The following is a 26,183-nucleotide window of genomic DNA, read 5'->3' as shown; positions in this document are numbered from 1 at the left end:
GGATTGTATTAGGGAATCGCAGGGTCCTTCAAGAAAGGAATGTAGGTACACGTCAAGTCGGATTGAATTGCTTGTTTAACACCAACGTAGTATCATTTAATTTAATTTATGAATAATCATTATGAACTTACCAAGAGCAGGACACCGATGCTCGTAACAATCATAATGAAGATCAGGATAGTGAAATACGTTAGAAAATACATGCTCATTGACAGCCCGTTCACTCGTAGTTGATTCTTGGCTTTTATCTGAAAATGGAAGAAGGTTGTCTTCAAATATAATCGACCAAGTATACGCTCTGAGATTTCATGCCGACTGTACACACTCGCCGAGAGCCTCTCGCCGAGAGTCTCAACAAAAAAACCGACCCTAAGATGCGCAAGACTAGACGAGTAAGAGCGAGAAGACTAGATGACTCTTCAGGATTGGTCTAAAGGCCCTAGACTCTAGTCTAGAGCAATGATCCACAACGTATCCACTTTCTACAAGAGGGACGATTTTTTTAAAGTTATTTTAAACGTCAAACTTCTATGAAATGATTACGTGTGCTATCAAAATCGTTGCAGACTTATCTTGGTCTGACTCTAACGCGATTTGTACATTATAGACATTGGATACTCACAAGAAAAATACCATTAACAAAAAATGCCATCTGGCATACTTAACCCACCTCTCTGTCATACACGATGTCCACCGCCAACGTGACAGGAACCAATGCGAAGATCATGCCCATGAAGATGGCGCAGACCAGATTGCCCAGGTTAAATTCTTCTGGCTGCTCTGTCTGTTGGAACGGGTGAGCGAATACTTCGATTGGCCTGAAGTTTTCTGGCTGGCCCGATGTGTGCATTAGGATTCTGGTAGGAACAAGCTTGTTAATGTTTCTTGACCACATCAGGAATACTACCCTCGAAAAACCACATAGCTCAGGCGAGAAAATTACCATGCTGATGTAGGACTGAGGCGGTCGCGTTTGCCGCATGTATTGCGATAAGCGGGCTTGTTCTAGTCAAAAGGTGGGCGAGGATTGCAGGTAATGGAAATAGAGGATCAATTTAGTCAGCTTCCTTAACAAATGTCCGGAAGAAGCATATAATCGAGATTCTTGGAGTCAAAAGGGATAGGGCTTTGACCAGTAGTTTAGGACTTAATGATACTTTCTAAGAGTCCGTCTGAACTTTGAACCAAATCTCCAACAAATTTGAACTGACAAAGACATGTAAACACTTGAAAAGTAAGGGGATTTTGGGTTTAGAAATATGTGATGTATTAACTCACCTAAATATACTATTGTCGAGCAGATTAATAATTATTGGCAGGCCGTGAGTGAGGGTGGTATTGTAGTATGTCATTATTTTCCCATACGGAATCACGCTGTCTCTCACGCTGAAAGCTCCGATGTTCTCCATTTTTAGCAGGCTTGAGAAGTCGCCATCGTAGCCTGGAAATACAATGGTTTGGAAAATTGAAACAATGTATTTCAAGCAGTGATTCACCTAAGTGATATGGGTTTAATGTGAGCTATGCATTTAAAAGTTACACCTTTTACGGGGTTTGCAGTTTTCGACACCACCTTGTCTTATGACGTCACATACAATTTTATATTTTTTTTACTTTTACTTGTTAGTATGGTTTAATAAAATCCCACTAGATGGACAATCCGTTCATCTATCTAGATATCAATATAGGCTGTTAGGCTGTTACTGAATCAGTCAGCTAAATCTTAGGCTCTGTCGTCGCTTTCTATCAGGTGAGACTAGGGTCAATCGCTGATGAGTCAATAATAAAACAACATACGGTTCAACACATCATTAAAAATAGATGACGCCAAGATCATAAGAATCAATCACCAATATACGAATGAAACTGTGATTTACCTCCAATCGGCGTAGCTCCTAAAACTTCCAATGAACTCCTCAAATCAAGGAGGTCTCTGGTGTTGTTTTGCTCGCTGAACAATGCAATTGGAGTCTTATTTTGGTACGCATAAGGATCCAATTTTAGTGGCTGCATTCTGAAGAATACTATCTGTTTCGATTTGATGTAGAGACCGAGAGCGCAAGATACTGCAAAAAGAAACTTCTGTCTTTTAAAGTTCATACCACAGCAAGTATTTAAAATGATGTATAATTTAAAACCACGCAATTCTTTTGAGACAAATGACAGTCTAATGACAACTTATGATTTCCATAAGATACAATTCCAGTCCCTTCCATGATACAATTCATGAAGATTTAAAAAGTCTGGCTGGATATGGTATCAGCTGGAGAAACCAAAGAGGCCGGTTCAAATCCAGCCTCGGCTACCTTTTTTCTTAGTATATGCCATCAATATTATATTATCCATTAATAATAAGAGCACTTACTAATAGGCATGAAGATCATGACATAAAGCTTGTACGGATCACGGATCATCCGTACGGTTCGGATGTACACTAATGCGCAGAAAGTTCGCCAGCAAGAGGGGTTGGTCTTCACCACGTCACCCAGTGTATCCACTGAGATTGGGGCTTCAGGAGTCACCTGATGCAAAATATAATATTTAATTAAACAATTTAAAACTTTGATGTTTAAAAAATAAAGGATCAACTTCACAAAATAGTCTAAAAATGCCCTAATTATGTGGTCCAGAACCAAAACTTTCCAAGCAAATTTTTAAAGGCATGTTACAATAAAATTCACAACAACTATCGTTTTGCCTGTAACACTTTTTTTTTTTTTTTCGTTTATATATTCAGAGAGTTCTTGCGATTTCTCTAGTCTAGGATCCCATAATCAGTTCCTCTAAAGGTCAAAAGTGATAACATGCAAGGTTCTTTAAAGAAATTTCCAAATGATCCATCCATATTTGAGAAGTTCAATCTAATAATAAGAAAGTGAGTTAAAGGAATGTAACTTAATCCCTCTTTAGATTAAAATAAAATTATATGAAGTACGTAGATTACCTTGACATGTTCCACGCCATGCGTGGTTGAGTGTAACGCATGCGACGCAGTTGTGGGTAGTGACGTCGCCTTCTGGTTGTCCTTGTCGTTCAGCTCCTGAAACATACATTTCTGCCAATTTGTGTATTTGTTTATGTATTGGCTCTATGTTCTGGCTGGTCCATCAGGTTTTCATCGCCATAAGCTTAACGGAAACTTGATGAGGATTTCCTACAAGTTTTTCTCTTGCCCCAATGTTTCTAATCTAATCATAAATCCGAGAAATTATGACAATGGCTCCTGGGGCTGGGTGATATAGTCATGGCGTCAACCGTGAAAGCTAAAGATGCTAGTTCAAATCGACATTGACCACCGAAGGCTTTTGAAATTTTATATTTGGTTGTTACCGATATGACATTTTTAGCTTAGGTACCTGATAGCTCAATGTCTTGCTCTGCAACGACAGGCTTCTGGACAGCGCGCGAGCTCTGACCAGCTTCACTGACGACACTCCTTCCACCGCCTCAATCTCTTCGGCGTTCTCACCTTCCAAGCTCAGGAACACCTCTTCTAGAGTTGTCATTGAGACGCCGTAACTTGTTACTCCTGGAATAGTTGAAGAGGGATTAAACGTATGGAATAAATTAATTACAAGGCACTTTTTTATGATATTTTGAATATAAATAGCTGCCCGATGGTAAATGAGTTCTGTATATCTATCGAATTATCGGTTTTAGAGGTTGGATTATTGGCAGATCCGTTACTTAATGTTACTACGAAGGTCAAGACCTACTGGTCAAGATTCAATGTAGTAGTTTCAGCCGCGTTATTGAATACCCACAACTTGTAGACTTATATATAATACTCCACGAAGGGCCCGAATACCGTTCCAGAAATGGAACCCAGGGGCCCATTTCTCGAACGATATTAGACTAATATTATTAGTGTGTTGCTATGGAAACTCATACGATTAGACAGTTCGTGGACCAATAATATTAGTATAATACCTTTCGAGAAATGGGCCCCAGATGGAATTACAATTATTTTATCAAACGTGCTCCGAGAAGAGAAGGCTCCGTGTCTGCGAGCCTTCTCTGCTCATAGTCTAACCCGTTCGTATAAAAATACCGCAAAACGATGTACAGGTTAGCCGTTTGGCACACACATACTAGAGGTCAAAACAATTTTTTTTACCCGCAGTTCCTAAAAAAATTTCGCTGGGGGGAGTGGTAAAACATTTATTTTTTTGTATGAAAAAAAAATCCAAACCCTATCGTGTGATGAGATACGGTACATATTAATCATAAAATGATACGTAACATCCATATATCCAACGGGAAACACCTCTTTAACCCTTTAACTGCGCATTTTCATCAGTTGGTATAATTTGTTTAGTTATTGACACAAAATATCAAGGTTGTATCCTCCAGCTACGATATACCTTAATGATTTTTTTTGTACAATATACCACAAATGATACGTAATATCTTGATATCGAACCCCAAGAAAGCAATATTGAAAATAGTTTCATTTAGTATTTTTTTTAAATATTTTATATGTATATAATTTTTCAATGTTACAAAGTGTAATGGAATTGTATGGGATTGTGCTGTTTTGTTTATTATTGGTGTTATCTAATCGATGATTACGATCACAAATGATAAGGTCTTTTTCCCCCCGTCCCCCCGCCCGTCCCTCAAGATCTGAGTTCCGATCGCGAGCTACTGCTCTTTAGCCGCCCGCAGTCATGGCTTTCGGTCGGTTACTTCTCGTTAAAAATCAGTAAGGTATATCGTAGCTGAAGGATACGACCTTAATATTTTGTGTCAATAAGTAAACAAACTATACCAACTGATGAAAAGGCGCAGTTAAAGGGTTAAAGAGGTATTTCCCGTTGGATATATGGATATTACGTATCATTTTATGATTAATATGTACCGTATCTGCAGTATAGTTACATGTCTCGTGAAAAAGGTATTGAAGTAGAACTGTGTCACTTTGTAAAATTGAAAAAAAAAAAATTGTTAATGATATTATTTTCAAAATTGCTTTCTTGGGGTTAGACATGAGGATATCACGTATCATTTGTGGTATATTGTACAAAAAAAATCAGCCATATCGTGTCTGGAGGAGCCCAAACTTGGTATGTTTCAAAAATTCTTTTTGTTTTAATTAAAAAAAAATGCCCGACATGTAATGATGTGATATATTTTTAGAATTGCCTCAAAAAGCCCTTTCGTATGATACCACACTCGATAGGTTTTGGATTTTTTTCTTTTTTCCATACAAAAAAATAAATATTTTACCACTCCCCCCAGCGAAATTTTTTTAGGAACTGCGGGTCAAAAATTTTGTTTTGACCTCTATGTATGCGTGTGCCAAATGGCTTACCTGTACATCGATTTGCGGTATTCCTTTGAAATTGGGGTCGAGCGGCTTCCGCTATCAGGGCACGTGTCCACAGACCAATCATATAACGCCACTAGATGGCGTCGTATAGTATAGTTCCATAATGCACCACTAGATGGCATTGTATAAACTTACCTAATCTATTAGTCTTCTCCCGTATCTCCTGCTCGATAGCGAGGAAAAGAGGTGGAAATAGATGAACGGCATAATGGGGAAGGATGTAGGACAGCTCCCGTCCGTGTCTGCGTGCTTTTTCAGCTCGGGGCACGTGTCCGCGGACCAGCCGCGTTATTTGGTGCTCACGGCACGCTCCTAGACAAAAAGTTTTATTTTTTATCTTAAACGTTTTTTTATCATAGAGTTCCTTTCCTATGGCCACTTTTAGTTTCCCACAGCGGCTTCATGATATCATATCGATAACCGAACATTGCAAGTTGAAAGCTACAATAGATATCGCAACGACATCTGTATTGTACCAATAAAGATTATCTTATCCTTTCTTATCTTATCATCTACCGTCTACTACCATCTACTATAAAACGAAATAAGTATATACAGCTTTGGTATACATAAGACTTAACTATGTTATTTAGGGCCGCTAGAACCATCCCACTAACCCGGGGTTAACCGGTTAAACCTGGAGTTACCATGGTTACCAGTACAATTTAACACTGGGTTAACGGTTTAACCGCTTAACCTCGGGTAAGTGGAATGGTGCAATTGGCTCTAAGTAAGTATACTTACCATCTAATACTAAAGTGAGGTGGTATCCAATACCGAATTTATTCTTCAGGAATAATGATGTGCCAGCACATCTCACCTGTAATCAAATTGGGTATTAAAAATATTAAAAATTCTTACAAGTTCCGCACGAGTTTCATGGAAGGTCTGAGAAGCGGGAGGGTGCTACAGCCGGTCATCTGGCGAAAGCAGGACTTGATTTCGCTTATTCGGATTTTGTTCGCAAACTATAGCCACTAATATCATAATTATCATAAGTAGTGCTAGGTCCCAACCCCTAACGATTTGGGTCATAGAAAGATTTAGCAAATGAACCTATATTTTCTGATCCCAGAAACCGTTGAAGTTTTTGGTTAAAGGTCAAAACTGCGTTGGGGACGGTTTCGGCCGCAATGAGTCACCAGTGTAATAAACAAAAATCTCCTGCAATTCCAATCTCCCAAACTTTTAGGAAAATAAAAGAAAAAAAGAAAGAAGAAAAAAAGAAAGAATATTTAAACGTTTCTAGATTGCGAGTGTACATCTACGGCTGGTTAGGGTTCTTTGCTACTCACCCTGCCTTTACTAATGACCGCCTTCCGATCCCCCAATATGTCCGCCTCGTCCATAAAGTGCGTGGTCAAGAGAAGAACCTTCCCCTTTTTGGCCCGCTGCAGGATCCGCCATGTTTGTCTGCGAGACACGGGATCCACGCCTGCCGTTGGTTCATCCAGGATTATTATCTGAGAATTATAATCATTATTATCTGAGAATTATTGTTATGGTAAAACGGGAAATCGCTTTAGGCTTAACCCTTAAAGCATATAACTGTTTAGAAAACTAGAGACTAAACACAAATTGGAATTCAGAACCTATTCCGATCTCGAGAAGATAGGTACTCCTGCCAATTGACTTTCCGATGTTCCATTATTTCCTACTACAAGGAGATACGATTTTTTTAAAGAGCATGTCTTTTGTTGGAATGACCTTTCTAACTTTCTCCAGCTCTAGATGTTAAAAACCTGATACCCACTTATCTAAAATAGCCTTTATCTGAAACATGCCAGGCTAATGAAAATATATCAACTAATTTTTTAATTAAGGGGAAATATCCCACAACTCTCGGTCTCGTGTATCGGACGCTCTGAATTTAATTGTCGTAGCCCCGTGGAGCAAGAGATGGTATGTTGGATGGGGAAAAGTAGCTGAACATGTAAAGGGTTGAATTACCTTGGGATCGCCTATGCAAGCTATAGCGATGCTAAGCTTCCTCTTCTGTCCCCCAGAGAGATGTTTGGAGAACACGTTGGCCTGGTCTTTGAGACCGACGTCACTCATTGCTTTGCTGATCTCCTCGTTCTGACGCTTGCGCGGTATACCCTGGTAAAAAAAGAAAAATAAAGGTGTCTACTGTACAATTTCCGTCAAATGTCTTAAATAAGATGACGGATTTGCAGGTAGGTACTTCTGTTTGTCTTTTCCCTCTTTTTATCTTACAAATGTAAGACCCTAGGTGGATTAAACGAGCATTCAAGGATGACTAAGGCTAGAACGGGCCGGGTCGGGGTCGAGGCGTCCGACACTTCAGTTTTCCATGTTTAGAAAGCATCACGTGGTCATTGATCACCCCTCATAGAAAACAAAGTATCGGATGCCTCTGCTCGGACCCGGAACGGAACGGGAGTAATCTTTTATTCAGAATCGCGTGCCCGGTTATCTAAAAGAAGTGCAATGAATTCGCCAAATACGTATCTACGAAAGTGAATTAGAAGTCATATTATTGACCCAGGTAGTCCGTTCTACTGATTAAGGTGTACATCTGGAGTATAGCCCTTTATGGAAGTGAAACGTGGACAATGACCCTAAGAGATAGAAAGAGAATGGAAGCATTTGAAATGTGGTGCTGGAGGCGAATGGAAGGCATTAGTTGGAGAGACAGGATAACGAATGAGGAGGTGCTAAGAAGAGTGAGTGAAAGAAGAGCTATTCTGAACACTATTGCAAATAGACGCGGGAAAATGATTGGACACTTAATACGACACGACTACTTCTTTAAAACTATCCTGGAGGGGCGGATAGGAAGGAAGCGGGGTAGAGGAAAACCCAGACGCAGCTTTTTAGATCAAGTGAAAGAAAAAGTAGGGGTCGTGTCGTATCAAAAAGTCAAAGAGCTGGCGCGGGATAGGGAAAGCTGGAAGATACTCCACCGACAAGAGAATAACTCTTAAGTTAATGATGATAGTCCGTTCACTAATCTGCAGTTCTCTAGGCATGTAGGGACTCCAAATCACGGTATTTTGTAAGGCTCACCTTAACGGCAGCGAAAAATTGGAGATGTTCCCGTACAGTCAGCAGATCAAACAGGACATCCTGCTGCGGACACACGCCGATCATCTGCCGGATCTCGTGCATGTCGTTGGGGTCCCTGAAAACGTCATCAAATGTTTAAGTTCGCTAATAATTTAAAAAAAAAACATCAGTGCTCGAAAATTCTCAAATATTTTTTTTTATGAAATAGGAGGCAAACGAGCAGACGGATCACCTGATGGTAAGCGATTACCGCCGCCCATGGACACCCGCAACACCAAAGGGGTTGTAAGAGGGGGTGGGGGTTCTTTTGAGTTTGGAGAACATTCAGAAATGAAAATCTTCCTTTTTTTGTATTTAAAAAAAATTGCAAACTTAATAATGATTTGTGCGGGCACCATGTACCTATAGATACCGAGATATATGTATTATCTTTCTGTGATTTAACAGAGGGCTTATACAACATGCAATACAATCCAAATACATTCGTCAGCCGAGGTCAGGGAAACAGGGTGGATTTCTTAGCCCCATTGTCTTCCTAAAACTACTGTTCTCTTCATTTGCTGTTTGCTCTTCGTAGCTGTACATTTTTAAATACAGCCTGATAAATAAATATACAAACAGTTAAAAGATTACCTAACATCCAATCCATACACATACGCCGTCCCAGCCGTGGGAGCGGTCAACCCAGTCAGTATGTTAAACAGCGTAGATTTCCCCGCCCCATTATGTCCCAGCACCGCCGTGATCTGTCCCTCATAGATGCTCAACTCTATGTTGTCGATGGCCTTGACCTCTGGTCTGCGGCAGTGACGGAAGGACTTCTGGAGGCCAACGATGCGGATGGCTTCTTTGTCTTGGAGTTCTCTGTTGAAAAAGGTCGTTAAATTTAAATAGATTTTTTTGTCGTTCCCTAATGTCTGAGGATTGTGACCATATATGCAGGTCTACATTCTACATCCAGCCCAATTCGGAATATATCTGCTGGCCTAGCTAAGGTGACAATCGCTATCGCTTCGCCATCAAATCGCTTTGTGTCTCTCTATCACTCTTTCATATTAGTGTGACAGTGACAGTTGCGTTTCGTTCGCTGCGTAGCGCTAGCGATTGGCATGTCGTCTACGGGGCCTGAATTAGGTACGGTACCTAACCTTGTACCTTGGGTCGGAAAACTGCGGCTCGCGAGCTGCATGGGGCTATTTGGAGCTGCAATAGCGGCTATCCGAGAAACCCTAAATATTACTCACATAGGGCTTAGACGACTCAAATTAAGTTTTATGGCTCTGAGATTTCTAGAACTGAGGATTTTTAGCGTGGTTGGCTCTTCTCCTCAAACGTTTGCTGGTGTAGATCAATGCAAAATTACTTATGCCGTATATCGTATATCCAGTATAGTTGTGTGGGCTAAGCACAGACCAACTCAAATACTAGACGAAGCAAATAGAATAATCAAGGTCACCACACGTAAGCGCTCCCATACAAATAGTAGTGCCCAACTGAAGTTTTGGCCGTAGGTTCGGTTTCGGCAAATAATCTTGTATCGATCGGACACTAACAAATAGTTGAATGCTGATACTTACAACTTAAACTGTTGAATGTAGGACCTTCAAATTTAAAGCGCATTTTCTTGAAATATTTTAAACTCCAATAAGATTTTTTGAAATTAAACTCTTAAGGTAAAAACTGAAAACCGAGACACTTGTGCCGGTGTCGAAGGCCAAGTCTAATTTTTGTCGATGAGCCAACGGAGTAAGTAAGTAAGGGACTGACAATGGAAGTTTTAACGACTACTACGCCGACGAAGTTGCAGGCTTCGGCTAACAAAATGTACCATATATAGTCCATAAAATAAATATAAATCAAGAATATAACTTGAAATTTACCTAGGCACTGGCTCAATATCCTTATTATGTTGCGTGTCGCCGTTAGAGTGGAAGTGCACGGCCGACACTCGCCCACGTCGACTGCCAACCCAGTAGGAGGGTAACAGGCAAAACCAAGGTTTTTGTTTTATACCGTATTCACCTAGAAAGGAGACGTTTTTTTAGTATAGTCATAGTCATACAACGTTGAATCAAGGAGGACTTATTTTAGACGTAGATGGTGCTGTAGGACGCCATGAGTTTTGTGGTAATGGGGTTGGCAACTGTCAAAGGTTTACATATATGGCGCCATCAGAACTTGCCCCGTTTTCTATGAGATTTGGCTTATAGGGCTGGCATCCAGGGCATAAAATTCTATAAAAAAAAAGTTGACACAATTCTAGGGATTGACAGGGCATGCTATGAGCCCCTTTCCTGCAGGCGGCGCCCCACTTCCCTAAGGAACCAGAGGACTTACTGGGCATCACAGCATCAAGCCAATAAGCTATGAGGGCGTAAAGCACTGTGTCCACCGCCATCATGATAAGGCTGCCGCCGAATGGCACTCCAGGTCCGCTCCAAAGACTATCCCACGTCACGCCCTGCCCTTGCATGTCTAGTACTAAGGCCTGGAACATACAAATACAGAAACAGAATTGATTTATTGCCAGAATACAGAAAACTTATAATAGATACACAAACAAAGCAATATGCGTCTGATCTGCTAACCAACCCTTTTACGGTAAAACCAGGCTAAGTCAAGCAAAGTAATAATCCATGAACAAACACAAGATCATCGTCAGTCGTTGGGTAGTGGTCATAATTAGTCTGGAGATATGTCGTGGCCAGATCATAGAATAGGATCATTTCATAAAATATAATTTTAGAATTTTTGCTACTAATATACACTTAATTAAGGTTGACTTTTTCAGGATGTGGCCAACCGATATTTTTTTAAATTAATGCCATATCTGGCCACGACAACACAAAGAGACAAAAATCAGGAGTACAAAACTCACCTTATCCATAGCAAGCGCGTATGCACTGGAGCTGATGAGAGAGACGAACCAGAAGGCAAGTGAGTCGGCGTTTTGCACAAACACTTGGATGAAGTAGAGGCCGCTCATCAGGTTCACTGCGAAGCTGCCTAGGATACCGGCCGTCTGGATACAAAAAGATAACATTATTGTTTTATGCTAGAGTTTCTCACATATCACATCTCTTGCCTATAGTTATACCGTACTACTAGGCAGAAGCCTCCTCTAATTTTACAAGAGGGTTTGAGAGGGACTCCCACGCACACACTCTTTTTCTTTCTACCAATGCAATGTAAGTTTTCTCAGAATATTTTGCATCGTGGAGAATCAACTGACACCCAATAAGATCCTAGGTTCATTTGTCAAGCCTTCTTATAGCTTCTCGTCATGTGATGACGTCTCTGTGACGTCATCATGACGTCACTGGTCCAGAATCGGGAATTCTACCCTACTGATCTCATATCGATTTTTAAATAAATTATGAAGCTACAATATATCATTGATACAAATTTTGACAAACATCATACTCACCCTAGCCTTATCGAAGAATGGTGTGAGCATGAATGCAAAGGTGATTATCGTGAATCCGAACAGCAGCATCAGAAGGAAGATTAGGATGTACGACGAATGTTGGAACACCTGAAAAAGATACACCAGTATTTATTTAATCTTTATTGCACAAAAGAAATACTTATCGTACAAAAGGTGGACTTAATGCCAAAAGCATTCTCTATCAGTCAGCCTTAGGGCAAAGCAGAGAGATTGTGGGCGGTGCTACTACTACTAACAAAATATAATACGCAAAGCTAAATTAAAATTTAACATATAGGTACATATGCAAGACCATCAAAATACATATACAATACATATAATATATATACATATACCTAATATATACAATATAATATATAAATTATAAAACTAAAACTAATAATCCTTCATCAGTATCATCAGTAATCTTCATCAGTAGTCTGTAATATTTATTATGAACGTCTTCGTACTCTTAACAGGGCTACAACAGTAAATTTCGCAATATTCTCAATTATAATCTTACCTTTAAAGCAAACAGTAGAACAGTGCTGAAGACTGATAGAATTGTTACGAAGACTGCGTAGATCAGGAACCATGATGCCCTTAAAGATACAATATAGGTATACATTAAAATTAATCAAACATTTATTTGAGAAATACAATTTAAAATTAAATAAATAACTACCTAAACATAGAGTATAAAAATTAAACTAACCTAAAACATAAAACCCAATCATAAAAAAATGCCCCGTCCAACAGGTCGGCCTGCGGCATGGACCCCATTACGCCGGCGGCGTTACCTCTCTGTACCTCTCTGTATCAAACATTTCACTTTGTACCTCATTTTTAATCCTATTTCTTTGAGAAAGACTTTGACCTGTGGCTCAATTCGTAAATGATTAGTCAGTGCGGCATACACACGTTCAGTGTTCTCATTTGTCATTAGTATTCCCGATTAGTGATACAATTTTTGATGATTAAATAAGTACACAGAATTTGAATGGGCAATTTTTATTTTTCAGTCTGTGTGTAATTTATAACTTCAATAATACCAAACAGATTTTTCTAAGATGCCCAATCTCTATAGAAACTTTTCACATAATTGGCAGTAGCAAGAGGGGATACCTTATAGCATAATAATATTTACACAAAACTTACCAGTAAACAGAATCCTTCAGCCCCATAATCCTCATCCCCTCCCTGATCTTCTTTTCCTTCTCGCCCACTACAAACATGAGCAGATACGTGATGAATTGGCTGAGGGTCATCACCATGTACATGGGCATGATGACGCGAAAGATGACCAGCCAGTCGCCGGTGTGCTGGCGTTTTGGGAACTGGGTTAGGTCCACTCGAGGTGGGGGGAAGGGTGTGCCGGTGTCCAGCTGAAAAATGATAAAAGTGCATACGTAGGTACTTACAGCCATTCGACAATCGAAATTTAACGTTTTTCATGATCATGACGAGAACATCCATACGATATACAAATCACAGAACATTCATAAAGAAGCTTAGAATAAATTTAAAAGTGGAAAAATTACTGCCTTGGGTGAGACTTGAACTCACGGCCTCTGGATAGCATCGATCGCAGACGTTTCTGCTTGTTAAAAAATTAATTCATAAAGAAGGGCAGTAGCAGTTGAGGAACTTGAGGATAAAGTCATATTAATCAGCTAAAGACAAATTTGATAGCAAAACATTGACAACCTCGATTAAAGATAAACACAGGTAGGTAATAAAGTGATTGACAGCTTTAAACAAATGGAATAGGCTCTTTCTGAGATTAAAATTGTATCAATATAACTTTTACCGTGGAAAACAAATAAATAAAAGTTTTACCTTAATCTTCGTAAAATCTATCAAAGTCTGCAGCGCCAAGAACCCAGAATAGTAATACTGCAGCACAGGACACGTATCCTCGCTGTGCATCTCCGACAGCGGTATCAGCTGTCCTCCGCGCGACCAGTCTGACGACCAGTCACCTTTCGGAGGAGCCTCGCGGCAGAACGCGTCGGATGTGTAGAGGGTTCGAGTTGAGGGGGTCCCGAAGTTTGACGGATTTGTGCGGATTGTGTATCTGCAGAAAAAGCGTTATATGTCGTTAACACGCTCGTGCTACAGAGCTGCATTGTGTAAACACGCCGCATCGGGCAAACTGTAAACTGTCATACTCAAAATTACTCTGACGGCAATTCGAGTAGCAGCATAAATATCGGCAGCAGCGTAAGCAGGAAGGTATTTACACAATGTCATAGCTCCCTGAGTTACCTTTCTAAGCATGTGCACAGAAGTAAAGTTAAAGCGAATAATGACTTTTTCTGGCGCGAAAGAATGACTTGCGAAGAGATCTATATTGCATTACATATTGTAAAGTTATTTCATACGTTCGTATCAGGAAATAGAAACAGTACTTCTAGCATCTGTGTTTAGAGTGGTTTAAAACAGCGAAAGGGAATCCGAAATGTTGCCAAACAAACGTAGTTATCGATAAGTATCTAGCGCACAGTTTTATTTCAATTAACTGGCAGTGTATATCGGAAATTATGATAGGCTTCGTTCAGCTCGGTGGTGTCATTAAGTATAACATTTCACCGAAGGGATGGTTTTGATAGCATCTTAAGATAGCAGTATAATATGGAAGTAAAAACCATGAGGTCTCGGACGAAGTCATAGATCAGAGAAGGGATTTTTTCATTAGTGAAGGTGTTATTGTTTACTTTAGTGGTTCCCTGAAGCTATTCGGATCCGTGTATGAAATATGACTACGATGGGTGTTACTCTGGTAGGCATCGTTCAGCTCGGTGGTATTATTAAAGTTCACCTAAATGAGTTACTGCCAGGAATCTAAGAGCAACTCATGTATTTTTTTAAATGGCAGTACTGGCAGTAGGGAATAAGGAAGAGGGTACCATTATAATGGGATCTCCGACGGGGTCAAACAGGAAAGAAGAGATTTGTTAGCAGAAAATGGTTTTGTCTTACCTAAGTGGTTCCCCGAAGCTTGTAGGATCCGTATGGAATATGATGGCGATGGGGAAGTTCTTGGCGTCGCTGTGGTAGGCGTCGTTCAGCTCGGTGGTGTTGTTATAGCGCACCCAGCGGATTGGCTGCTGATGGGACTCCAATAGCATCTCGTTCAGTTCTTCGAGGAAAGCCTGCAGGAGGAATAATATAATCTGAATATGACAACCAAAACTCACTAATTACTAAAAAATTATTAAACGAAAACAACCTTATTTAGATGTTAATATGGTCCACTTTGGCTGTTAACTTGTAGTAGTAATTAGTGAGATTTGGTTGACTTCTGACGATCTGATAATCAGTGACGGATAAGAGAAATTTAGTTATTATTCTTTGCAAGAAACTAAAAAACACAACACTTGTTCTGGGGCTCCTTTGTGTTAGTTACATCGAAATCTGGTTACAACCGGTCAAATGTATTACTTTTTGTACTCACCACAGTCCCATTATCATTCAGCCAATCCGCGACGACAGCAACAGAGTGGTTTGCTGGGAAGGCGTCATAGTGCACGCGCACCGTTCGGCCAGGCTTAATGACTTCAGGGAAGTTGGGGTTCGGTACCAGCATCTTCAGGAATATTAAGACGCCCAATGAGTATAGCGGCACTAGCACCTCCTGTGAAATAATATATGAGTCAAAATTAATGGACAGTAAGATTGTCTAGACATACATAGTAAATCGAGAATTTATTTTGTTACCTTTATTTACCGACGTTTCGACAAAGGTTTCACTGGTTCAACTGCGACTACCCGACGAAAAGATAAATAAAGTTAACAAAATAAATTCGCGATATACCCGATTACAAATGTGATTTAATATGTGTTCAAAGCGCGAAGGTTTTAAATGTTAAATGTTGGATAGTTTGAGGTGTACAGACTTAAGTTTTGCTTGTGTTACAAGCCACACCTGGTATAAGAACGGCATCATCGTTACCTGTATCGTATCTCTAAATTAACAATGGATGAGCAGTTACAAGTTGGTGCCGTGACCAGGATTCTTACCAATCTGACCTTTGAAGCGTATTAATCATGTTTTAACCCAGATTAAACTGAGTGATAGTGTCCTACTCACAGCCAAGGTCTTTCTCGTGTCCCTCTTCTTGAGCAGCAGGTTGCGCACGGTGGTGGCCCAGAGCTGCGGCCAGAAGCGAGCGGGCGGCCGCGAGCCCATGCTCCCGCGCAGCCTGCTGCCCGCCGCCACGCAGTCGGGTGTGCCGGCGCCTTTTTCGCATTTCCTGTAACAATAAGTGTTGACCGTCATTGTTATGATCATGCCACATTTCAGACTATACCTACCATAACACTATTCTATAGAGATTACAATACAATACAAATCCTCTATATTGCCTTAACCTCAAAATAAATTTACAAGCAAACACATATAATACAAAAGTAAACAACATACAGCCTTATACATAGAACCCCAGGTTATAGGTTTTGAGATTAGTACCTATTTTTAATCGATTTAAAAGGTTATCGAGTGAATTATTTATTGTCATCATCATAATTAATTAGGTACCTCAGCAGGTGTATTATGGATGGCTTTATCCACGTGATAAAATAACCGTCACTTATGGCACCGCGGGATTGAAAGTGACAGACACCGTTTTATCACGCTGTCACGTTGACAAGAACGACTATCATATCCGTACTGAACTCCGTTATTTTAATCCGCATTGTAATGTTATTTTAAAGGATTTTTAAATTAATATGAAATTATTAATTAAAAAAAAAATTAAAAAAAAATTAAAATTAAAATTATTTATTTTCGTAAAATATACAGGTGTCTATAAGTAGGGGATAGTGCTGCCCGGTAAGCAAAATTTGCCTGTGTTGGGCAACACCGCTCTTCCTTAATTAACAGATTGTTACACGAAACTTTTTTTTTAAGTACTAGTTTAAGTAATATAAACATGTATACAATTAAAATTTTATATATAACATTTGTTTAAAGAACTAAGTGAATAACTGGGTTGTTAGACATGCAGTAATAAAAAAGGAATTAGAGGAATTAAAATTAAAATTAAAAAAGGAGTAAAGGAGCCAGTAATTTGTGTGTGTGTGTGTGTGTGTGTGTGTGTGTGTGTGTGTGTGTGTGTGTGTGTGTGTGTGTGTGTGTGCGTATGTATGTATGTATTTAGTAAGTTGATGTGTGAATCTCTAGTAACATATAGTATTTTATTTTTGTAAGTCTTCTATTTCCTCGTAGCTTTTTGATTTTAACCATTTTGTAATTGTTGATTTGCAATCGTAGTAAAGTTTTGGGTAAATGTTTAGGCACCTATTGACTTTGTTGTACATGTGACTAGACTTCACATTGTATTGTGAGCGCGCAAACTTGGTTTTAGTTTTAGTTATATTAGCAACGTTTTTTATTGTCCTTCTGGAGTCATAGTCGGCACTGTAAGAAAGGGTTTTATGTTTTTTTAAGGTCATTTGTAAAATATATAGTTTCCTTATTGATAATAGGTCGGTTAGATGGTATAATGATTCTGTGGGGAAACGGATCTTTTTAAAATACATTGTTTTTAAGAGTGCACGCTGAGCTCTTTCCAGGTTAATGAGTCGCGTTTTAGCCGCCCCACCCCAGACAGGTATACAGTACACCAAGACGGACTGCACCAGGGATGTGTAAATTTCTGTTAATATATTCCGTTGTTTATACGGGGTTGTTAGTGCTCTACCTGGTACAATATGCCTTAGCGTCCTGAAGATCCAGTGCAGCTTACGGACCCTACAGATTAGTTGATCAATGTGAACGTACCAATCTAGATGCTCGTCCAAGGTGATCCCTAGGTATTTAATTTTTGATACTTTTTCAATGATCGGGCAGCTACAATTTTTTAGATTCGTTCTGTCACAAGTGTGAATTTTTAGATCTTCATCAAAGTTGGGTTGGGTGGAATTCGTGATGCTAAAACTCATGTATTTTGTTTTGTCTGTGTTTAGTTTAGTTAATAACTATGTGGGAGCTCGATAGCGAATTGTTAATTATAGAAGTCGAGTCTCGATCATTACTATTAAATATTTACCGGAATACGGAAATGAACTACTTAAAAATGAAGCGTGTTTTTATTACTACACGTCCACAAGACAGGGAGTACGACCAGTGGGGGGACACTTCTCCTTTCGGTCAAACTCGGCTCCGTTCGGCTCAGCATTGCTCCGAGCAATTACGAGTATTAGGGTTGGCACAACTTGACGTCCCTTTGCGTGCACGACCACAGATAAGATAATGACTCGAATTTTGACAACCATAAATAGCCGAAAGGGATAGTGCCATATATTAGAAAGGGACAGCATGATTCGACCCTGAACCGCTGTCAAACTTCCGTTTTGTTTCCTTTCTGTACGGTAGTACTATAGGGTCTTTGACTACTATTCAAATCAGCTTCTTTTTTCGAACTGTCAAAACGATTTTACTACTATGGAATTTATATGAAACACTAGCATGCGACGTCACAATCAAATTACCTACTCTTTATAATTGTATGTGGGTTTTAAAATAGAAATAGTGTCTAAAAATAACTGCTGTCTACGCTTTTCTATTAATCTTCTGGTGCTTTATTTCATGCATGGTGTAAAATAATTTATTTTAAATACAGTCAAATACCCTATTATAGTTTGTCAAAGGACTGTCTCATTTCAAACATAGACAGAGAGAATCATACTATCTTGTCTTACACTAGTACTAGTACCCAAAAGAAAAGGGATGAGTATAATTTTCCTGGTTGTTACTGACTGCCAAATTGGTTTGACCAACTATATTTATTCTGTGGCCATATTTAAACTTGCTTTTTTCGTTTTTTTCATTTCTGGAAATGTCACATTGTCAATTTCCCCATTGCGTGCGATAACGATAACCTAGTAATTTAACGCACACATGCAGTTTAACTTTACCTTTAATGCGTGTTTTTGAACCCTACCTTTATTGTGAGTGATTATTAGGGCGCCCTAATGAGTGAGCCCCCCAGGCGCCAGTGTCATGCATTATAACTGGGGCTATGTTCTCGCGCGGTAAGAATGTTATTGAAATTAGGTTGATAACTTTTACTTACTTATTTACCTACTTAGTGCTGTGGCGCAACGACCTGACGTGGATTTTGGATAATTTATACATTTCGATTTTAAGTTTAATAATAGGCTATTTTTATTTCTTAGTACATCAGTGCCGTTTCTAATTGGCATTGTATATTCAAAATTAGTTGAATAAGAAAATAGAGTTATTTTTAGTAGTTGCCTGAAAATTAAGAATTTCATTTCATTAAATGATACATTAGTAAAATATTTTGTGAGTTACTTAGCGCTTGATTGACTAGATTATGTTTACCCTAAGAACAAATTAAATTACTTTCTTATGAAAATAATTTTTAATTTGTGTTTTTACAAGTGTCACTACTATTTTTGCCGAGCGGTTGAGGCATCTGTCGCGTAAACGGAGGACGCTGGTTCGATTCCAGCCCCGAACACTGGAGGCCTTTGTAATTTTTTCCTTTGTATATGATATTTATTTCATTTATAGATTATGTCTAAATGGTTTTTTTATTTAAAAAAATGTCAACTGGTTTGTACTACAAAAACATTGTATACTTAGTACGAATAAACGGTATATTTGTGTATATTGCAGAATAGAGTCCCTGCCATACAATATGCACCGCACCCTCAGGACAGCACTTCCGGAGGGGCCAAGGTGACAGGGGAAGGTAAAAACCTGCTTTATAGGGTAAAACGATCCATTTTGATTTGTAATATTACTTAACCTAATATACAAGTGAAAGTCACTTTGAAAGTAGATTTCGTTTTTAGTAGCGTTTGCGTAGGTTTGATCGACAGTTGTGAATTACCTCCTTTTGAAGTCAGGTCAATGTGGGGAAGGAAATATAAAACAATATAAGTCTAGTGAAATTAACCGTGAATCATTCAAAACTGTGACATATATTGTACGTAACTCCGTTTTCGTTTCAATAAAGATAAACAAAACATTGTGCCCGTTCCTAGTAGTAGAGAGCTGCCCTGAGCATACCCACCACAGCGCGAGGCGCCGGAAGACGGCCCGCCACCCGCCACCTGCCCGCGCAGCATGGTTTCCCCTATCACTAAGTCCGTCACTTTCGCACTCACATACTTGTTAGAACGTGACAGGCATGGTGATAAGCGTACCGTGCTACGACTCCTGGTTGACGACGGTCCAGAAGGACCTAAAAGTAATAGGAATAGACAACACAGTAGCCCAAAACCGGGAACAGTGGAAAATGCAGACAAGGAGAGCCGACCCCAGATGATGGGATAAGGCTCAGGACAAGAAGAAGTTCCTAGTAGTAGAGAAAATTAAACAATCGCCTGATTTAAATACTATGTTCGGTCGATATTGCACTACGTCCGTAGGAAGTTACCCACCGCCACAAGTGACCTCTAGGTGGTGCTAAAAGTGCAATAAACTTGGCAGCTAACACTCTCTAAAGATCGTCACTGCAAATCATATTTAAATACTGTAAAAAGTAGAGACATTCGAACTACGCAAAAGTTCTAGCTTTTGAAACTATAGAAACAGTTCATTTCAATACATTATGAAACATCAAATAAATTCCAAGGAAGTTTATTTTTCATCTGTGAATCATAAAGGAAGTGAGCAATGAGATAAATACTTGCGTTACTGGAATTATGGAAGTTGGCAAAGTATTCTGAAGTAGTCAGGTCATTGGAATTCTGTTCGGCCATTTACCTAGCCCGATTCCGATTTAACCTTTTGTTTTGGGTTTGAAATGGTTTTGACACGACCTTCAAGGAGAAAACCGACGCAAAAATACATTTCAAAAATCTAACCTCGTACAGAATGGCTTTGCTGCATTCCGCCCCGAATATAATTACGCGAGCGTACTCATATGTCCCACTGCTGGGCACAGACCTCCTCTCATGTGCGAGAGGGCTTGGGCTATAGTCCCCAGTCCCCACGCTAGCCCAATGCGGATTGGGGACGTCACATACACCTTTGAATTTCTTCGCAGATGTATGCAGGTTTCCTCACGATGTTTTCCTTCACCGAAAAGTTAGTGGTAAATATCAAATGATATTTCGTACATAAGTCCCGAAAAACTTAGTACGAGCCAGGATTTGAACCCGCGACCTCCGGATTGAAAGTCGGACGTCATATCCACTCGGCCACCACCGCTCCATTCTTAAGTTACTATTATATAGTTACTATTTTTTTAAAGCGTGTTTAAAAAAAGACACGTCAAGGTCGTGTAGTCTTTTCTAATGCAAAAAAACGGGGATTCATCGGCCAAGCCAAACACACGGCGTCGTTAAACTCGTTGGCATTGCATGGGCTACAAAAAACAGGGCATAAAAGAAACTCGGCCAATATTTACAGTCCGTTGTACATTTGACATGAATATTTCGGCTGAATTCGTGAAATTTCGTTTTAATTCTCATTTAATATTCATTTGTAGTCCCAGATTTGATATTTTGTAGGTACTCGCTCACATTAGTAACATTCTTGCATTTCACATTTAATATGCTGTAGTTACGAGTATTTAGTATAGTCGTTGTTTATCTGTAGCTATTTAGAAAAAAAATTGAAAATTCTGTCCTTGGCTATTGGCGTAATATCGATCCGCTCAAAGACTACGAGTAATTATACCTATACCGATATTGATATTAGGGGGCCTTAACCAAGATGCTAATCCTTTGCGCCGTAGCGAACGAAACGCTAATATGGAAACTAATATGGAAGTGACAGAGAGACGCGCAAACGGCGCAGATGCTAATGCATCTCAGCTAGGCCCCCAGGGCTATATTCGCGAACATTTAAAATCGATGTCTCGTCTATCTCTCGCTCTATCACTCGAATATGCTATAGTGACAAAGAGGCTATATTAATCCACTTTGATTCTGACTGTGCCCTCGGTTACAAGTTTCGTTATTTACTTATTTCCGTTCGAAAGGAAAATTAAAGATACAAAAGGCGCTAATAGCGCTAATAACATTTTTATTTCGATAAAATAACGGCATTTGAAAAAGTAGTGGATAAAGCAGTCAAACACCGATAGATCATTATTATTAACATGTTGTAACATGACATAATAAGTGTCGCACTTATATGGTTTGACAGTCGTTCTTTGTCATCTAGTTCTGTGCAAAGAGGGACCCGTTTAGAGAGGTATCTAAAATCGAGTTAAGTGCCATGTCACAGGGGCGGACACGCTATACACCAAAAATCACTTGCGTTTCTGTGTCAACGACACATCTGTACACGCGGCATGCGCCATTGTGTGAGTAAGTTGCTTAAAACAGTACTAAGCGGTCGGCAAAAGGTCGTCAATCTGCTGTCGCGGGGGAAGTAATTCAAATCGGGGCGGGGCGGTGCGTGGCCGTTCTGTATTATTACTTATTCTGTGGCCATGTTCAGGAGTAACTAGTCCTACTCCTTGAACATAACGCCTTAAACGATGCGGTATTTCATTTGTTTTTATTAAGCACACCGTCGCCGTTTCCTATCAACGCGAACGTAATCTCGTAACTCGTAATAATACGAGGTGAAGGCCACAAAAGCGTCCATTTTTGGCGCGAATCCATTTCCCTATATTATCTGTCTTCATTAGAATAAGAGCATGAAATCATTACATAAATAAGCTGACAAGACGTTTTGGAGTTGGTTGTATCATCTGTTTTAGTGGAAGAAGGACTTATACGCCGTGAAATTTTCATGGTTTTATATTGTTTTGGAATAAAAAGGTTTTCGTCGTAAATCTGGCACGCGGCAGCTGTCCAGCTGACGAGTAATGTCTTTATGACGATGTTTGATGATACATAACAGTGTTCAGGCCCTTTAGCACATCTAAATATTTATTTCTAATATATAGTGTACGACAAAGAACAAGAAGACTGACTCATTTTCTGCGACTAATAGTGACTTAACATATATAGGTAGTTGTGCTAGTCACAGAAAAACTGGTCATCAAATAAAAATAACTTTTATACAGTCTACGAAATCTACGAATATAGTTTTTATTTCTTTAAAATTGACAAACTTTCCAATTCCATGAGTTTAAATTCCGAAGAGCTTGAGATAAAGCTAACCAGAGTAGTCATATATTAGTGTATTATTTTATTAACAAACTTGTTACTTTTACCTAAATACCTGATGTGCAATTGTACTTTATAAGATTATTACCTAGTCTAGCCATAAATTCTGTTACAAAGTTGATTGTCTCTAGACTATAATTTCAAAGTTATTTAATAAAATTTTATATACCTAATAAAGGGTCTAATAACGAATAAAAAATGCCAAATAATTATTCCATGTTGCCAGCTTTCACCTTAATACATGCCTTAAGCGAAGAGGGCCTAATTTATGCACCATTTTTTGCGGAAATAAGACATTCATGTTCGGAAAAAAATATTCAGGTGACCAATTTTTTTACAATTTTCAATGCATTCCAGATGGAAGCGGCAGATGTTGTTACAAAATGCTGCGAGACTATCATCTCGTGTATTTTATGGTTTTGTGAGCAGGTCCAGATAAAAGAGTCACTAAGCCCAATTTTTGCGAAAAATTGATCCATTTTAGTTAATACACGTGCACGAGGGTAACAAAATACTATAAATAGTAGATAGTACATAAATAGTAGAGGCAATTTATTTGTTCAAGCAATATAGTCGAGGATAAAAATGGACATTTATGCCTGTTATACTCTGCTTTTCACTTCGAGTGTAATTAAAATATACAATAATATCCAATATTTTAGGTTATTTTACCGTATTTATTCAAGACTAAAGTAAATTGTACTCTGTTGTGTCGGGGGCGCGGGGCACGCCGGCAGGGCTGGCAGTTTGTATGGCAGATTTTGGACTTTATTGCTAAGTCAATAAGGGTCGTAATAGATGATTTTACTTTATGCTCTAGAACATAATAAGCAACTTTATGTCGTCTACGCACGACTTAACCCTTGAATGCATAGTGATGTATGTATGTACACAACAAAAAACATATAATTTTATGCATAATTAGGTAAAATCTATTTGGTCCTGTATAATTATTTTGATCGTAAATTAATAAGCTTTCCGTTGTTTTATTCAAATTTGCGCAGTATTTAAGTTTAAAAAAAATTACATTACGTTTTAACACGAAATGGCGGAAAATTGGAAAAATTTGATGATTTTTAGTATGTAATTTAGGCGGTTTTTTCGGGGTTTGTAATTATTTATATTTAAAATCTTTATTATAGGTATATTACAAATAGTATAAATTTCTAATGGTAGTAAGATTTTTGATATATCTTTTACCAATAATTGTATAAATTTACATAAATTATTATTTACCCTATGTAACTTCTAATACTGGTTAAGCAGTGAAAAATCGATGTTTTAATTTTTATTTTTATTTTTCCTAGAATCAGTAAACAATTATGTAAGACATATATTAATTCCAGGCAAAAAGAAAAAATCATGCATTTAAGGGTTAAAGTCGAACTTTACGAGCATGACAAGTGAAAAATAAATTACATATAACCCCAAAATGCGCTCTAATCCTATTTTGGGTCACGATGCGACATTCAATTCAAATAAGGACCTATTGGATTTCCATTGTTCAACGCAGCTCATTAGTACAGTTACGCATTAATCTGTCAATCATACTGGTACGGACTGATTGCATTGGAGACGTGACTTGTTTGACTGATTGCCTATTTTATGCAAACCCCATGGTGCGATAGATAAAATGATTGCCGAGTGTAAATACTCTGTAAAAAATAAGAAAAGGTTGACTGTGATCGTACGAATTTTTGCAAGATAGGTGTGGGGTCATGTACATATTTTCAATCAATCAATCAATCAATCTTTTATTTGCACATAAAACATAGTATATAATGCATGCAAATACATTTATAAGACACATTACTCTACCAGTAATGTCGAAATTAATTACACAATCTCAAAGGAAATACATTACAATAAAATAAAATAAAATATATGGTCAAAATAATAATACTATTAGATTATATGTACATTATATGTCATTTTAAAACAAAGTCTGTCAATTCTGTAGACAATAGTTACTAACTTGTGTGATTTTATCACAGGGACTACATATAGTGGATAAGGAATCAACCAAAACATGACGCTTAAAAGCCCTTTACTTTGGGTACTTATATATGTAGCTCCATGCCGTAATCGGCAACGGCGACCCTAGCTAGTTACGAGCGTGGGCTCTGACATGGCTGGCAAAGCCGAACTTATTTTTCAAAAACTCTATCGCAGGTGGGGCAATAAAGCTGACCAGAATCATTGTAAGTGTAATTATAGGAGGGTTTCGGCCGGGACTTACGTATCTGACGTTTCGTATCAAGTTCAATGAGACGAGCGTCTTCAAAGTTCTTTACGCTCATCTTAACACGAGAACGCCATTCTGGCCGCTGAGAAGCATACTCCTCCCATTTGTCAGGTGGTATACCGCAGGCAGTTAGGTGACGCTTAAGCATGTCCTTGTAACGTAGGTGCTGCCCACCTTGCTTCCGTTATAGCTGGGAGTAGAAAACGGCTTTAGGTAGTCTACAATCACTCATACGCCAAACATGCCCACACCACCTCAGCTGACCCTTCATCAAGAGCGCCTACTTCTACTTATATTCATAGGAGAGACGTGAACCTAATTGCTTTGTATACCCAGTGAGGTTCTTGTTCTACCCGAATACGGCAAAGGTTTAATCCTGTGGTATTTACGTTAAACCCTCGTATTCATATGGGTCAAAACTACAGATTTATATTAAACGAGGTGTTAATATATTCGAATAGGTATATAGCCACGATTATATCAGCTATCTTTGCAACCAATTCAAAAATGTGACGTTTTCAACTAAAAGGTACCACATTGTCGCTTGTCGATAAGGTTGATTTCAAATTGAAGCTTTATGGAAATAGCGTCTTATTGACAACCGACAATAAGTACCCTTTTGGTTGAAAATGGCACAAATGTGTCAACGGATGACGGAAATGTTACCACAACTGTATTTTGCAGATCGGTTTGCATACCTACATATCTTTTTTGGCTAAAGATTTTAATATAAATATTTTTCTGAACTAGTTTTCCTTACACCAAACCGCTTTGAACCGGTTATTCATTCCATTTTGCCCGGGTAACCTAGATTCTCTGGGATAAATGCCAACCCCCGCCGCCGGGGAGTCTGCCCTTGCCGCGAAGTTTTGCCCCGAAAGGACTAAAGAGTAAGTTCCAGTGTAAGAAGTTAAGAACTAGGCGTTTAGGTCTTTAGTCTTTTGAAAAATGTATTTGCTTAGAAGACGTGTTGTAAATTTATTCAGATCGGAACCAGACGGAGCTTAAATAGGCTTTTTTCTGCGCCATTTGTCTGTTCATTC

General features: G+C 38.9%; 1 protein-coding gene across 1 annotated transcript in view; it reads right to left on the bottom strand.

The window, feature by feature from the left end:
• LOC134749903 (cholesterol transporter ABCA5-like) overlaps positions 1 to 26,183 on the bottom strand; it is a 76,111-nt gene that overhangs the window by 17,303 nt on the left and 32,625 nt on the right. Inside the window, exons 2-24 of the mRNA XM_063684907.1 lie at positions 15,883 to 16,045; positions 15,247 to 15,426; positions 14,772 to 14,944; positions 13,629 to 13,866; positions 12,948 to 13,174; positions 12,313 to 12,391; positions 11,790 to 11,897; positions 11,241 to 11,384; positions 10,700 to 10,850; positions 10,243 to 10,384; positions 8,996 to 9,226; positions 8,363 to 8,477; positions 7,283 to 7,432; positions 6,628 to 6,795; positions 6,077 to 6,152; positions 5,468 to 5,644; positions 3,357 to 3,529; positions 2,945 to 3,040; positions 2,366 to 2,522; positions 1,878 to 2,066; positions 1,279 to 1,441; positions 671 to 857; positions 132 to 248 (exon numbers count right to left, since the gene is read on the bottom strand). Of these exons, the coding sequence (XP_063540977.1) occupies positions 132 to 248; positions 671 to 857; positions 1,279 to 1,441; positions 1,878 to 2,066; positions 2,366 to 2,522; positions 2,945 to 3,040; positions 3,357 to 3,529; positions 5,468 to 5,644; positions 6,077 to 6,152; positions 6,628 to 6,795; positions 7,283 to 7,432; positions 8,363 to 8,477; positions 8,996 to 9,226; positions 10,243 to 10,384; positions 10,700 to 10,850; positions 11,241 to 11,384; positions 11,790 to 11,897; positions 12,313 to 12,391; positions 12,948 to 13,174; positions 13,629 to 13,866; positions 14,772 to 14,944; positions 15,247 to 15,426; positions 15,883 to 16,045 (3,604 nt within the window). The remainder of the gene's footprint in view (positions 1 to 131; positions 249 to 670; positions 858 to 1,278; positions 1,442 to 1,877; positions 2,067 to 2,365; positions 2,523 to 2,944; positions 3,041 to 3,356; positions 3,530 to 5,467; positions 5,645 to 6,076; positions 6,153 to 6,627; positions 6,796 to 7,282; positions 7,433 to 8,362; positions 8,478 to 8,995; positions 9,227 to 10,242; positions 10,385 to 10,699; positions 10,851 to 11,240; positions 11,385 to 11,789; positions 11,898 to 12,312; positions 12,392 to 12,947; positions 13,175 to 13,628; positions 13,867 to 14,771; positions 14,945 to 15,246; positions 15,427 to 15,882; positions 16,046 to 26,183) is intronic.

Source organism: Cydia strobilella, chromosome 19 (assembly GCF_947568885.1).
Source record: "Cydia strobilella chromosome 19, ilCydStro3.1, whole genome shotgun sequence".
Lineage (NCBI taxonomy): Eukaryota > Metazoa > Arthropoda > Insecta > Lepidoptera > Tortricidae > Cydia > Cydia strobilella.
The sequence above is the reverse complement of the archived record's forward strand: the minus strand, read 5'-3'. Positions and strand labels throughout refer to the sequence as shown.